This window comes from Marmota monax, unplaced genomic scaffold, assembly GCF_021218885.2.
Source record: "Marmota monax isolate L192 unplaced genomic scaffold, Marmota_monax_Labrador192_F-V1.1 WCK01_AAM20220418_F8-fsc00069, whole genome shotgun sequence".
In the NCBI taxonomy this organism is placed as follows: Eukaryota; Metazoa; Chordata; class Mammalia; order Rodentia; family Sciuridae; genus Marmota; species Marmota monax.
In genome coordinates, this window is record NW_026695243.1 from 8928494 (window position 1) to 8943772 (window position 15279).

A 15279-nucleotide genomic window follows, 5' to 3' on the forward strand; every position below is an offset into this window, starting at 1 on the left:
CAAAACTCATGGGCTCAGGTGATCCTCCTGCCTTGGCCACCTGAGCAGGTGGATTTATAGACACATGCTATGCAATGGCTTAAATTTTCCTATTTTTTGTTTTTTAAACAGTCTTAATTTTCAGAATTCTTGGAGGGAGATCCTTTGATGTTTTTATTAGTAGGCCACCAATTCAAATTTAAACACTAATTAAAACCTGTCTATGAGCTGAATTTGGCCTGTTAGTTTTTGATTTTTGCAATAGAAATATACATATATTTTAACTTTAGATTGAGTTTTCTTTTTAAAATTTGCATTTCTTTTCTTTGGTAGATCACTTGTCTAGCATGTGCAAGGCCCTGGATTCTATCTCCAGCACTGTGCCAAAAAAAAAAAAAAAAAAAAAAAAAGCAAAAGCCAGTTTAAATCAGTAACTAATATTTCCTGGGCAACTACTATGTGTCAGGCTTGTGGCAAGGGCCTTATATGTCTTCCTTCATTTTAATATATTAATCCTCACAAAAACTCTGGGAAGTAGATATTATTATTGTCACTATTATACAAATTTTTAACAAAAATTAAAGCTTAGGGAGAATATGTGACTTGCTGAAGGTTATAAAGCTACATGATTTGTAAAGATAGGATTCAAATCTAGATAATCCGACTCTGGAGCTCTGGACAGCTCAGACTACTATATAATACTACCACTCAACTACACAAAGACATATTTTCATATTTTGGACACCTGTGAATTTAGAACATTTCTGAACATCTGGGACTCCTACTTCACATTTTACAACTAAGAATACTAACTGATGGTTATTAAAAGGGCATGGGTTTGAACAGCACTCGCTAGAAAATTGCCATGAGAGTCACAGCAAGGGAACTTTGAACAGCATCATTGCTGAAAGCACTGTAGTTTGGCACAACCAATTTGAACACTTGGAAGAATCTATTAAAGCTGAACATAGGCATACCTTATTAATCAACAATTATACTCCTAAGTTTATATCCAGTGGAAACAAATATGTATATATAGCAAAGCAAGAATAAAAATATTCTTGGGGGCTGGGAATGTAGCTCTGAGGCATAGTGCTTGGAAAGTAAGTGCAAGATCCCAGGTTCAATCCCTAGCACCTCACAAAAGAAGAAGTTCTTAACAGCATTATTTGAAACAGCCCAATAGCAGAATAGTTACTGATATATTAATGCAATAATACGCAAAAACGAAGATGAATTCAGTGTTGCTACTTGCAACAACAGAAATGAGTGTCACAAATGTAATGAAAGAAACCAAACACAAACCATATGATTTCACTTGTATAAAGTTCAAAAACAGACAAGATTCAAGTGTTAAAGTCAGGACAGACAATTTTGTGGGCTACATGAGAGGACTCTGATAATTTTCTACTTCTTGACTTCAGTATTGTTTATACCACTGTAGCCCACTGATCTTTACACTTATATGTTGTACTTCAATACAAACAATTCATTTTTTAAAAAAATATTTATTTTTTAGTTTTAGGTGGACATAATATCTTCATTTTACTTTTATGTGGTGCTGAACCCAGTGCCTCATGCATGCCAGGCGAGGGCGCTACCACTTGAGCCACATCCCGAGCAGAATTCATTTTAAGATTGTTACCTCTGTTGGAATCAGGAAGTTGGCCAGTCACTAAATAATTATGTTGTGGCATCATGCCCAAATCCACCCAGCTCATGCTTCTGAAACACGCTGAAACTACCTGAGTAGTTTATCCTTAGACAATTCAATTCTTGATGATCATATTTCTCTTTCTGATAGCAGTGAAAGACTCAGAGTAGATGTTGAGTGACAAAAGGGTTGCTTCCTCCCATTAATTAATAGGGCTCAGTGACAATTAGATAACAAGCTGTTGAAACCACTTACTTTTTCCTTTCCAAGGCTGAACACTCCTCATCACACTCTAGCCTTGATAAGCAAATGAAAAAAAATTAGTCAGGACACAGGTTCTACAGTTCCTATCCAGCAAGAAAGTCTTACTTAGATCACTTGAAGACACAGCACACTCTTGCCAAAGGACTTTTCTTCAGGCCAGCTTGTGAGGCTTGTGAGGTCACCTACTTTTCAGGTTTCATTAGCAACTCCTGCCCTGTGAATCTCATTGTTTCCCCTGGTCTCTAGGTTATGGGAATCTAGGAGTTCTCAATGGGCATGTTCTCTGGATGCTCTGCCTTCAAAATGCTCCCCAGGGACCCTTCTGGCAGTCCCACCTCCCTTCTTATATTCAGCCACCACTCTGATTCTCTGTTTTCCTGTGGGCTGGGCTGGGCACATCTAGGACTCTGCTTCCTCTATCAACTGTCTAAAGTGAAACTGGAAAATATCCTCTGGTCTTAGCTACATCTTGAGTGGGACTCCTTGGGTTTGGAGTGGGTATGGTCTCAACATCAAAGTGTATTGAATACCTGCTGTGAATGAGCTCCATTGTGGGAGACTAAAATAAATGAATGTGCCCTACCCATGAGAAACCAAGTCTAATTAGAGAAAGAAGGCACCTTACACATTTTTTAAATTACCTGGCTTGTTGAATTTCCTTCTTGGTAATTAACTTGCTGATCTCCACTGAGTCTCCAAGCTGCATGTCTGTTATTTTAGAGGCCATAGAAATAGCAGCTATTCTGAAATATTGAAAAGAGAATAGACATTGCAGTTTCACAAGAAACTCCCCATGCTAGAAACACAGAACACCGCTTTTAAAGCCAATCCACCACAAGACAGTTTGTGTGGCCTTGGAATCCTATCTTACAAACTACCTACTGTTTGTGGCATGAGTCTTCACTAGGTTTTAAGCAGCTACACAGGAAGTGATGAAGTAACCCAACTCCTCAGTATACCTGAGCATTCAGGCCAATGCCCAGCACTCAGCAGGTTTTCATAAATAGCCAATTTGATGTTTGTGTATTTGCAAAGTCCTATATCTAAGGCCTACCTCAACATCTAATCAGAGACACCCATAACAGTCATTCCCTAACACCTCCATCCCTGCACTCAGATCCCTGTATGACCACACAAATTCCAAGACTTTAAAAGGCTAAAAAGATCCCTCCCAGAACAATTAGAAAACCTTGACTGGGGAAGGGGCACCTATAGGCAGTGGATATTAAAGCAATTTATCTAACTTCAGGATATCTTTTCTTTATCTCATAGTTTAATAAGACCAAAAGGGGAAAAGTGAGAGAGAGAGGAAAAGAAAAAGATTCTCTTACTTTTAGAAAACTTGCAAGGATCTTCCAATAAGCACATGAATCCCCTTCACTACATCTACCAATTGTTAACATTTCTGTAGCACTAACCTTTGATAGGTACTGGATGCTTCAGAGCAAATCACCATTTCTTTTCTTCGTCCACATTCACACTGTAGCTCTACCTGAAATAAAATTAACATGGAACAACTCTTAGTACATGTGAATCATGTGTTAAGCAGGCTTTGCTTCTAAGAGTTTTCTTAAACCAAACCATGGCAAGAGAGTCAGTGAGCAGCCACATTCCAAGATGGAAGAAGCTAACACATGTGCATTTTCTTTGTTGTGTGCATGTGTTAATGGGATTGAACACAGGGCCTCACACATGCTAGGTAAGTAAGCACTCTACCACTGAGTTACATCCCCATCCCCTTTAAAAATTTATTTATTTATTTTTGGTTGGATGTGGTGATGCATGCTTGTAATCATAGCGGCTTGGGAGCCAGAGGCAAAAGGATTGTGAGTTCAAAGCCAGCTTCAGCAATTTAGCTAGGCGCTAAGCAACTCAGTGAGACCCAGTCACTAATAAAATACAAAACAGGGCTGGGGATGTGGTTCAGTGGTTGAGTGCCTTTGAATTCAATCCCTGGTACACCCATTCCGACCAAAGAAATTTATTTTTGAGACAGGGTTTTGCTAAGTTCCAGAGGCTGGCCTTGAACTTATGATCCTTCTGCTTCAGCCTCCTGAGCATCTAGGATTATAGATGTGTGCCACTGTTCCTAGCTAACACATGTAAATTGAAAATGCGGTAGCTGACATGCTAGGAGGGATGTGTCCTATATATAATGCCCCTTTCTAGAAACTACTCTGTTCTTAATCCGGCATGAAGGCTCAGAATGAAGTTTATACCACTGAACCAGAGGTGGACACTTGCACTAGGGGCAACCAATTGAGGTCTAGCCAATACCACCAGATTCATCTGCTTTCACCCCTTCTAGATGGCCTTGCTTGATCCCTCATATCCAGCCAAGTTTCCTACATGCTCCCACAGCACCCTCTCTAAGGATATAACTACTCCTCTATGATACCATATCTGATCTATCTGATTAATTACTTAGTATCTGGACCATCAAATTATAAGGGACCATGTTTATTACCTCATACAATTTTTTTTTTTTAAATACTCAGACATTATACATTTATTGAATAAATGGAGTTGACAGGGTCTTCTGAGAATGTGACTGAAGGGAGACACAGAATGTGGTCAGATGACAGTAGGGTATCTGCTGAACTAAAAGGCCATACCAAGTTGGCAAATAGAAATCTTTATGATTTATACCATCTTTCTCTTGCTACCTTAACTTGGAGTTCCTTGCAACCAATGTTTCCTGACTGATTAAGGTGCATGGCCAGGGTCTGCTTAGTCAGTTCTGGATTCCCTAGCAGCCCCAGAGTCAGTGTTCCATCTGAAGTCAGAAATACCCACCTTGGCTTTGCAAGCAGTCACTGGACAGGGTGAGCTGGGGTGGCAAGATGCCATACATGGGTGGCCACAGTCAGCTCTGGGGGTGGTGCAGGGCTGTTTGCAGGCCTCATCCACAAGACATTCTCCTTTATGACAAAGTCTCTGACACTTGTGCATCCCACATGGTAGCGTAGCACTGCAGGGTAATCCGCAAGAGATATCAACCAGGTGACAGGGGATGTTGCTTCGTAACTAGGAAAGACAGAAGTAGCCAGATTCTCATCTCGGTGTGGGATGTGGGTGAGATTTAATTTACCTTTAGAACATTTTTGAACTTTATTCTTTTTATTTGAAAACAATTAATTTGATTTTCAAAGTAAAAAAGGAGTAGTTTGACAAGAAAACAAATGTGAACTTTAATAATAATTATGTTTGCTATGATCCAAAATATTTTTGGCAGCAGCTAAGTGTGACCTGAGATAAACTTTCTAAGGTAGGCAACAGGAAATTAAATCAGATAACTAGGAAGTACTTCAAAACTGCTATGACTGGGCTGGGTTGTAGCTCAGTGGTAGAGCACTTGCTTCGCACATGTGAGGCACTGGGTTCGATCCTCAGCACCACATAATAAATAAACAAAAGTACTGTGTCTGTCTACAACTAAAGATACTTGAAAACAAACAAACAACTGCTATGACCAATAAGGAAAGGAAAAAAGGAGGAGGAGCATGAAAATAAGAAGGCAGATTAGTGGTGTAGAGAAAGGGAACAGAGGGTAAGGGAAGAGGGATGAGAAAAGGGAGGAACTGTGGAATGAAACTGACCAAAATTATATCATGTACATATATTAATATATCACAGTGAATTCCAACTTTATTTCTATCTATAAAATGCCAATTAAAAAATAATAAATAAATAGAAGAAAGACCAGTATAGTAAAAGAAGGGACGGGGAGAGAGGAGGGTAGGGAAATACAAAGTACTGGGGACTGAAATGGAGCAAATTATATTACATGCATATATAATTATGTCAAAATGAATTCACTATTATGTATAACTATAATGCACTAATAAAACATCATTAAAATAAAGAAAAAAACATGGGAAAACTTTAAAAAACCAAAATTCTATGACTAAACTGGGAGGATCAGAAGACATCTTGCTTTTTTAGACTATGTCGACAGACTAACCATTTTACATGCTGGGGCTGGGGAGAATCTTGGCCTAGGGTTCTGAGATAGGTGGCAGGACTCTTTTATGTGCTTAATATTCAATTCTCCTCACATCTTCCAAATAATTGTCTCATAACTTCAGGCAGCCCTGTCATTTAAAAAAACATAAGAGGCAATAGTAACCCCCAATTTATTTTTTCTTAAGAAATTGCATGGTTCCAGATTTCCCCACTGTAGGAAAAATGTCTTAAAATTTTACTTCTGTGGAACCAAAGTTTACTCTCACATATTCACTCAAATTCCTTCAAGAACCCTCAAAATGAGGAATACACTTCAACTTCAGTGACATATAACTTTTGAAGAGGACATATGTTTCCAATTGTTTTGGAATTAGTATTTGGGTAGAATATAGTTCCTAATCATTAAACATTTACCTATTCTAGTATCAGGGCATAAATTCTGGCTAATGGTCTATCCTCTGTCATCTTCTCCCCACATTGCTTACCTACCTCCTCATGATCATTCAGTATGTTATGTCCCCCAAATGCCTTCAAGACCCCTTCACCCCTTCAGTATTCTGTATTTTCCACATTACTGCATTTATAATTGCCTGTTTCCCTGTCTGCTTCCCACCCAAGTGAAGGTCGCACAAGGGCAGGGTCATGTCAATCTTGTTAACTTCTTTTTCTTTTTGGTACTGGGATGCTTAACCACTGAGCCACATCTCCAGCCCTCTTTATTTTTTGAGACAGGGTTTCACTAAGTTGCTCAAGGCCTTGCTAAGCTGTTGAGGCTTCCTGAGTCACTGGGATTATAGTGTGTGGCAGTACACTTGGCTAGTTAACTTCTTCAAACACACACACACACACACACATATACATATACATATATATATATTTAGTTGAGATGGACACAGTGCCTTTATTTTATTTTTACGTGGTGCTGAGGATCGAACCTAGTGCCTTCCACATGCAAGATGAGCACTCTACTACTGAGCTACAACCCTAGCCCTAGTGTTGTTAACTTCTGAATATGCCAAACCTATTACCTAGCACATAGTAGATACTCAATATTTGTTGAAAGAAGTGTGGCTAAGTCATCAATACAAAGATGACACATAGATGTCTTAGAATGGATAAATTCGCAGAGGAAATGAGATTTATAGAGGAGATAAATATGAAGGACTATGACTTGAGAACTACTCACAGGAAATAAGTGGAGAAAAATATGTCCATCAAGATAAGAAAATAATACTAAAAGCATGTTGTTACAGATGTCAAGAGAATTTCAAGAAATGTTGGCTAATGTGTTATGGAGTAAAAAGATCAGGTTACAAAACAATATTATCTTAATCAGAGTAGGGGAAAGTATGTATCTGTATCAACACATGCCTGGTAGATTATACACCAAGAATGTTAAAGGATATATATCTCTTTCTTCAGCTGGGGTACAGCTCAGTGGTAGGAAGTTTACATAGCACACACATACTGGGTTCAATCCCCAGTACTAATTCCCTTCTTGCCCACCTGTAAAGTACTCTCTTGGAAGCAGAACTTTATTTTCTAAATTATCTATGATAAATATGCTTTTTAAAAAAAATCTTTATTTTATTTTCATGTGGTGCTGAGGATTGAATCCAGTGCCTCATGCATGCTAGGTGAGCGCATTACCTCTGAGCCACAACTCCAGCCCTAAATATGCATTTTTAAAATAGAAATTTCAAGCATTTAAAGGTTTATAGTGGACAATGCCAAATATGGCTTAGAGATTAAGAATGAGAGTGGAAGTCCTTCAGGGTACTGGTAATAAGACTGGAGGAAGGCATTTGAGTCCAGTGGTTGGGAATGGGGAGTTGCATAGGGATGAGAGAACAAACCGGGCAGCTAGGATACAGTCCATTTCTACTCTTATTGAAATACTTCTTCCTAGGCTAGCAACTCCACTTTCATGCCAGTTAACTTAGAAGTTCTGTTTTTGAATATAGCATGTATTCTCAAGGTCAACTAGGCTGAATTTCATTAGTTGTAATGAGATTAGAGAATGATAAAACAGACTCAAACTGCTACCTACTCAATGATTTCACTTTTGTGATATTCTGGAAAGAACTACAGTATTGGGACAGACAACAACAACAACAACAAAAAAAAAAAAAAAAAAAGGAAAAAAGTGGCAACAGAAAGCTTCTTCTTGGAGGAAGTTTAGTTTGAGAAATGATCAAACTAACAGCTCTTAAGTAATTAAATTATAAATCTCTGGCTGGAACAATGAACACCTGAGAGAAAACTTACCTCATGTTTGCCCATGCACCACTTCTGAGTTAGGAAAGTACAAGGGGGACATTTCTCCTCACTATGACAAGAATGATATACTGCAGAAAAAGAAAGGTAATATTAGGTATGATTTCTTTTTCTAAAAAATTAATTAATTAATTAATTTTTTAGGTGTAGATGGACACAACACAATGCCTTTATTTTTATGTGGTGCTGAGGATCGAACCTGGGTCCTGCCGGTGCTAGGCGAGCGTTCTATAGCTGAGCCACAATCCCAGCCCCATTAGGTATGATTTCTAAGCAAAGCCACACATATATGCCATTTATAACATTTACGTGTTATAACATATGAATGTAGGTCTATATATTGTAAACAGCATATGAAATAGAACATTTAAATTCTGGAGCAGGGAGTATTTTTTCTAAGTGGACAGAGGAACATAAAAAGCACCTGGTTTTACAATAAAGTGTTGAAAGATGAGATGAGTGGGAAAGAGAAACCAAATCAAGATGGGAAGAAATATGCCAAATGCCAGAAGCAGAGAGGTGACAGCTTTCTCACCATGTCCTGCAGACAGTCACCTGGTCTGTTCATTTTACTACATTATTATTTTCACTCTACCTTATGCTACAACTGCTCACTGGTACACAGATACCTTTGCCACGTATTCCATCTAAAATAATTATGCTGACTCCTTTCGATATCATTATTGTCAGTAAGAGGTACTTCACTAAAACTTGTCCCCTACAACAAAACTTTTCTTGACTGACCACACTCTATCCTAAGCTCCCTCACATTCTCTGTAAGGCTTGCTGCCATGCCATCCGGTTCATGTACATACAAGTTGGTTGTGTTGTGTGTACTTAATTACCATTCTCTTCCTCCCAGGGAAAACACAAGAACCTCAAAGCTATGGGTTTTTAAAAAAATTCCTCGGAAGCTTTGATACCATGCTGAATATACAACAAACACTCAAGAAAATGGCAATGAATGCAGAACAAAAGCAGGCCAAAACAACATAATTCACAAGCAGTTAAGTTCTTACTAAGGACATTACCCAGCAGGTTTTGAACTTCGTTGAGAAAAGGGGTTGGGGTTGCGTGTGGCCTGGACACTTACTTCATGATTGTGTGAACACTGTAGTATGAGTATAAACTTTGCTGGGAGGGCTGGACATCCTAAGGTTCCAGGGAAGAAAGGGACTTTTTATTTCATGAGGAATTTGCTTATTCTTTTTAGTCTATTAATTAAAAAAAAAAAAAAAAAGAGGTCTATTATTGTAAGTCTGAATCATATGATCAGAGTTCACTGAAAGTATTAAATCTGGGGCCTTGATTATTTTAAGTTTGTCTCTGAGGCTTGTTAAAATAAAATGATGGAAAAATAAAATAAAACAAACAATGGGCACAATACAGTCCTAGGAAAAAGTCAGCAACTGGACTAGACAGATATGAAAAATGACTGATGTCAAGTAGTTTTTGGGGTGGTGTCAAAAGCAGTTTATCAGAGAAAAAGTGGAAAGAACTCAAATGTCCAGCAACACAAGACTGATTAAATAAACTGGCCGATTCATGTAACAGAGTACTCTATTGTCATTAAAAATCTATATTGGCATTAGAGTGTTTGCCTAGCATGTATGAAGCTCTGGATTCAATTTCCAGTTACACACATACCCCATATTGTAGAAAATCTTAGTGATAAAGAGAAAAATGTATCTAATTCTTAGGAGATGATATAATTAACAACTTAATGTTAACCTTTTGACTTCATTACTTTTATTCTTGCTTTATTTTATTTAATATACATTGCTTCTGTAACAGCAAAAACCCGTTATTTTATTTTTTAATTGTAGTTGGACAATACCTTTATTTTATTTATTTTTTATATGGTGCTGAGAATCAAACACAAGGCCTCGCACATGCTAGGCAAGTGCCCTACCACTGAGCCACAAACCCAGCCCCTCAAGTTACTCTTAATTTTGTCAAAAGATGTTCAACTTTGAAATATGCACCAAAAGTGGAGGTCACAAAGAAAAGTCCTTGAAAGACAAGACCAAGTAGGGGTTCTTCCACCCTTCTGGGTGTGTCTGAAAAATCACAGAATAAAGCAATAGACTTTGCTGTGGGTCCAAACTGGAGCCCTGATAATAGACTCACCTTCACAGAAGCACAGTGAGCAAGGGACAGCCATCTCAGCATGACCTCAGCACATGAAGACAGTTACATGGCAACATCCTCAGTGACATGGTATGAGCAGGCTGTGAGGTAGGGAAGATGGGACTCACCTGGATGTTCACATTCATGGATTCTGGCACAGGTTTGGGTACACTCTGGAGGCCTAGTACCACAAGGAACTGGAGGGTAGATCACTGATGCACCACAGTGGCAGGTTAATTCATCAAAACCTGGTAGGTAAGGCAAAAAATTCCCTTGTTTAGTTTGGGATGTGGATGTCATATTAAATGAAGATGCAAACATTTATTGTTGTTTGTGGTTTTAGATAATTTGGAAGAGGGCTATTTTAAAAATAAAAAGGTTTCTATTTTATTAAGCTTTTATTTTATTAAAGTTGACCGGGTGAAAAAGGCACAAACAGATATCAAGTGTTCTACTTATCACTCTGAGTCTGACAACTCCCCAATACTTTCCCCAACACATTTCTATTAGAAGGTTATATTAATGACTATGAGTTTCTACTATTACAAATTAGTTTTTACTATTACACAAAATTTGTCAATATTTCAAAGATCTGAATAACCCAGGGAATATTTATCTGCCAAATGATGAGTGTATTGTATTATAAAATCAAGCATGGGTAAAAGATCCATTCAAAGTACAAGAGAGACCAATGTATTTTAATGTGACAGAATAAAAACAATACTAACTCATGTCGTTTCTGTAATGAGGTTGAGTTTTGGTATAACACCAAAGAACAGTATCCACAATTATTCAAGAAAGTTTAAAAAACATTCTTCACTCTTCCAAATAGCTATCTATGTGAGGCTGGATTTTTTTTTATATGCCTCAACTGCACTGTAACAGATAAAATGCAGAAGCTGATATGAGATTACAGCTATCTTGTATTAAGCCAGGCATCCAATAGTGTATTTTTTTCAAAGTAGAGATTTTTTAAAATTAAAAAAGTGATTAATGTTAACCTGCAATGCATATATTACTATTATCTTAAAATGAAATAATAGGGCTGGGGATGTGGCTCAAGCGGTAATGCGCTCGCCTGGCATGCGGGGGCGCTGGGTTCGATCCTCAGCACCACATAAAAATAAAATAAAGATGTTGTGTCCACCGAAAACTGAAAAATAAATTTTAAAAAATTCTCTCTTTCTCTCTTAAAAAAATGAAATAATAAATCAACTGCTTATATATCTCAGTTTTAATTTCTAATATGATAGATATCAATAGATATAACTCACAGAAAAGAGCTCTTCAGAGTCCTCAATAGTTTGAAGAATATAAATGTGTCCCAAGACCAAATAGCTTACTAACTGCTGCTAATAACACTGCTAATATAGAAGACTGCCAAGGGCAGAAGCTAGGTCAATAATATATAGAAGGGAGTTATCAGAAGAGGAATCCATTAGTGAATTAACCCTTATCTCAGGGTCACTGCTCACATCTCAAGTTTCATACATCCAGGGACTGTAAGACAGCAATAAAAAATAACTTTAAAAAACCTCAACATGTCTGAAATACTAAGATTTAGTTCAATAATGCACATCAATCTAAGCAAACAAATCTCAAAATTTAGTATGCCTGAGTTTCTAAGAAACTCTCATAACTAAGTATACAGTGAAGACACTCACTAGCTTGCCAGCATGTCTGACAGTTCCCTCGATGACAAGGTTCTTCACACCTATGAAGGCCACAACGAAGTTTCCTCCCACAAATCAAAGGACACTTGTGCTCCTTATCCTGAGGGGAGAGATTTCTATTTGTTCACAAAATGGTCTCCATTTTATATTTTCTATAAATAAGATTAACTTGCAAAAACAAAGCTTTATACAATTAAGTATGAAATAATGTCTAGGAATAGCTTCAAAATAACCAGGGAGGAGGAAGTCGGTTAGGGTATGGATAAAACAAGATTAGCCATGATTTGGGCACTACTGAAGCTGGATGTTATGTACATGTGAGTCACTATACTAATGTCACTGCTTTTGTATATGCTTAATTTTTGATAATCAAAAGCATTTAGGCCTTCAAACACTGACTTATCAATCTTGGTAGAAAGCACAATTTCATCATTCTTCACCTTGTCAATATATACATTTTTTTAAATGACAATTATGTATTACCTTGTTATTGGTGCTAATACTTTGTATGTACACATTTGTGTATATACATATACTCACAGATATATATATCACATATGTACATGTTATCTTGTCATGTACATATGACACACACACACATATGTATATACGATAAGATATATCAATAGTTGAATTATGTTTCCTTTAATTAATTCCACAGAAGTGAATATTCCAAATAAATGTAACTTACTCCTGTAAAATGCCATACTCAGGGGTGAGGTTGTGGCTCAGAGTGGTACAGCACTTGCTGGTATGTGTGAGGCACTGGGTTCAATTCTCAGCACCACACACAAACAAACAAACAAATAAAGGTCTACTGACAAATAGAAAAAAAAAAAGTTATATTCATTTTGCCTACTGACTTGGCCCAATGAGTATATAAAATGCAGTTGCTAAGTCCATAATAGTGTGTTGGACTGTGTGCTCATCTAGGTCTTGGGCTCTGGGGTCCAAGGTCTTTTGTCTTTCCTTTTTAAATTCCTTCATGCTACCACTGGTTGATTTCTTGACCTGGCTGAGGTCTAAAAATGTTTTATCTATCTCTGCTGAGCAGTTTGGGGACTATGAGAGCTCTTTCTTGACTACAGGCCCTTCCTATTGATATCTAAATCTGGGCCACATTCCAGATGGCTGAGGTTTCTAGAGCCTGGTGCCTAGATGAATGGAATCTAATTATGCCTAATGATAAGTCCACTTACCACACAGCATATCTCATTACATTTATGCCGTCCACACAACCGTTTCTTGTTACACCGCTTGTCACACATAAATGTAGCATCTGGATGGCCAATTAAAAAGATAAAATGCAAAAGATATGAACATTCATTCAACATATATTTGAGTGTCTACAATTAGAAGAAATATAATGTAATAAAGTAAATAAATTAATCATGGCGAAAAAGCAAATTAAATTATTTTTTACCTGTCAAATTATCAAAAACTAGAAAGAGTAAGACTGATTAATATATAGTATGGACTGGGTGTGGTGCAGCACACATGTAATCCCAGCAGCTTGAGAGGCAAAGGTAGAAGAAATAAAAAATTTGAAGCCAGCTTGGGCAATTTAGTGAAACCTTGTTGTAAAGTAAAAAATAAAAAGGGTTGGGGACATAGCTTAGAGGTAGAATAACCCTGGATTCAATCCCCAGTACTGGGGAAAAGAAAAAAGTGTGTGTGTATATACATATAATATAAAATATACACATACACACATATTATATATACATACATACATACAGTATGGATGAAGGTATGGGAAAAAAGTATATTTAAATGGGCAGATCTATGTATTTATGAAAAATTTAATTGGCAATTCATTTTAAACAACACAATATATACTTTCAAAAAGTGGATGGGGGGAGCCGGGCATGGTGGTGCACGCCTGTAATCCCAGCTGCTTGGGAGGCTGAGACAGGAGAATTTTGAGTTCAAAAAGCCAGCCTCAGCAACAGCGAGGTGTTAGCAACTCAGTGAGACCCTGTCTCTAAATAAAATTCAAAATGGGGATGGGAATATGGATCAGTAGTCAAGTGCCCCTGAGTTCAATCCCCAGTACCAAAAAAAGTGGATTGGGGTCTGGGGTTGTAGATCAGTGGTTGAGTGCTTGCCTCACATGCATGAGGCATGAGTTCAATCCCTAGAACCACATAAAAAATAAATAAATAAATAAATAAAATAAAGATATTGTGTCCACCTACAACTAAAAAAATATTTTAAAGAGTGGATGGGGACTATGGGATTGATTTAGCAGTAGAGCAACTGCTTAGTGTATCTAGTGTATATGAAGCTACAGATTTAATCCCCTGCACAAAAAAAAAAAAAAAAAAAAAAAAAGTCTAGAATATCAAAGGTGCATGCAACAACAACAAAAACATGTAAAAATGTACTTCATAAAAATTAAAAGCTTTTGTTCATCAAAGGATACTATAAGGAAGTAAAAATAATCCACGTAATGGAAGAAATTACAAAGTGTCTAGGATCCAAAATATACAAGGAATACTGATAACCAAAATAAAAAAGACAAACCATTCTAAATAAAAAAAGGGCAAAGAACTTGGAGAGAGAGCTCATTCTCCAAAAAAAATATAAAAATGGCCATTAAGAACATAAAAAAAAGTTCAACATCATAAAAGCATACCAAAACCAAGTTTACTTCACACAGACTTAGGATGATTATAATTTCAAAAACCCAGAAAATAACAAGTATTGGCAAGAATATGGAGAAATTAGAATCTTTATACACTCCTGATGGGAATGTAAAATGGAGCAGCCATTGTGGAAAATAGTATGATAGTTCTTCAAAAACAAATACCAATGGATCCACCAATCCCTCTCCTAGGTATATTATCCTAAAGAACTGAAAACTGGCATTCAAACAAAAACTTGTAAATAAAAATGTTCACAGTAGCATTACTGACAATAACCAAAAGGTCTAAACAACTCAAATATTTACCAACTAATGAATAGATCAATAAAGTGTGGCATACTGATAAAATAGCCATAAAAAAGAATGAAGTATTGATATGTGCTACAATATGATAACCATGAAAACATGCTAAGCGAGCCAGGCAAGGTGGCACATGCCTATAATCCCAGCAAACAAACAAACAAACAAAAAAACACAGGAGGCTGGAGCAGGAGAATTGCCAAGTCCGAGGCCAGCCTAAGCAATCTAGCAAGATCCTAGGCAACTTAGTGAGACCTTAATCTCAAAATTAAAAATACACACATACACAAAAAAAGGTTAGTGATTGCTTACGTATTCATGGGTGAAATTAGGTTTGAGATTTGCTTTTAAAGTGCTTCCCCAAAAACTAAAAATAGGGACAGAAGGAA

General features: G+C 37.1%; 1 protein-coding gene across 2 annotated transcripts in view; it reads right to left on the minus strand.

Moving 5' to 3' along the window:
* Positions 1–15279, minus strand: part of Nfx1 (nuclear transcription factor, X-box binding 1) — a 75947-nt gene that overhangs the window by 13926 nt on the left and 46742 nt on the right. For both annotated transcript variants that reach the window (XM_046457137.2, XM_058578085.1), the window contains 8 exons: positions 13143–13222; positions 11935–12043; positions 10399–10518; positions 8132–8211; positions 4694–4924; positions 3316–3389; positions 2539–2640; positions 1889–1930 (listed from right to left, as the gene is read on the minus strand). In XM_046457137.2, coding sequence (XP_046313093.1) covers positions 1889–1930; positions 2539–2640; positions 3316–3389; positions 4694–4924; positions 8132–8211; positions 10399–10518; positions 11935–12043; positions 13143–13222 — 838 coding nt within the window. The remainder of the gene's footprint in view (positions 1–1888; positions 1931–2538; positions 2641–3315; positions 3390–4693; positions 4925–8131; positions 8212–10398; positions 10519–11934; positions 12044–13142; positions 13223–15279) is intronic.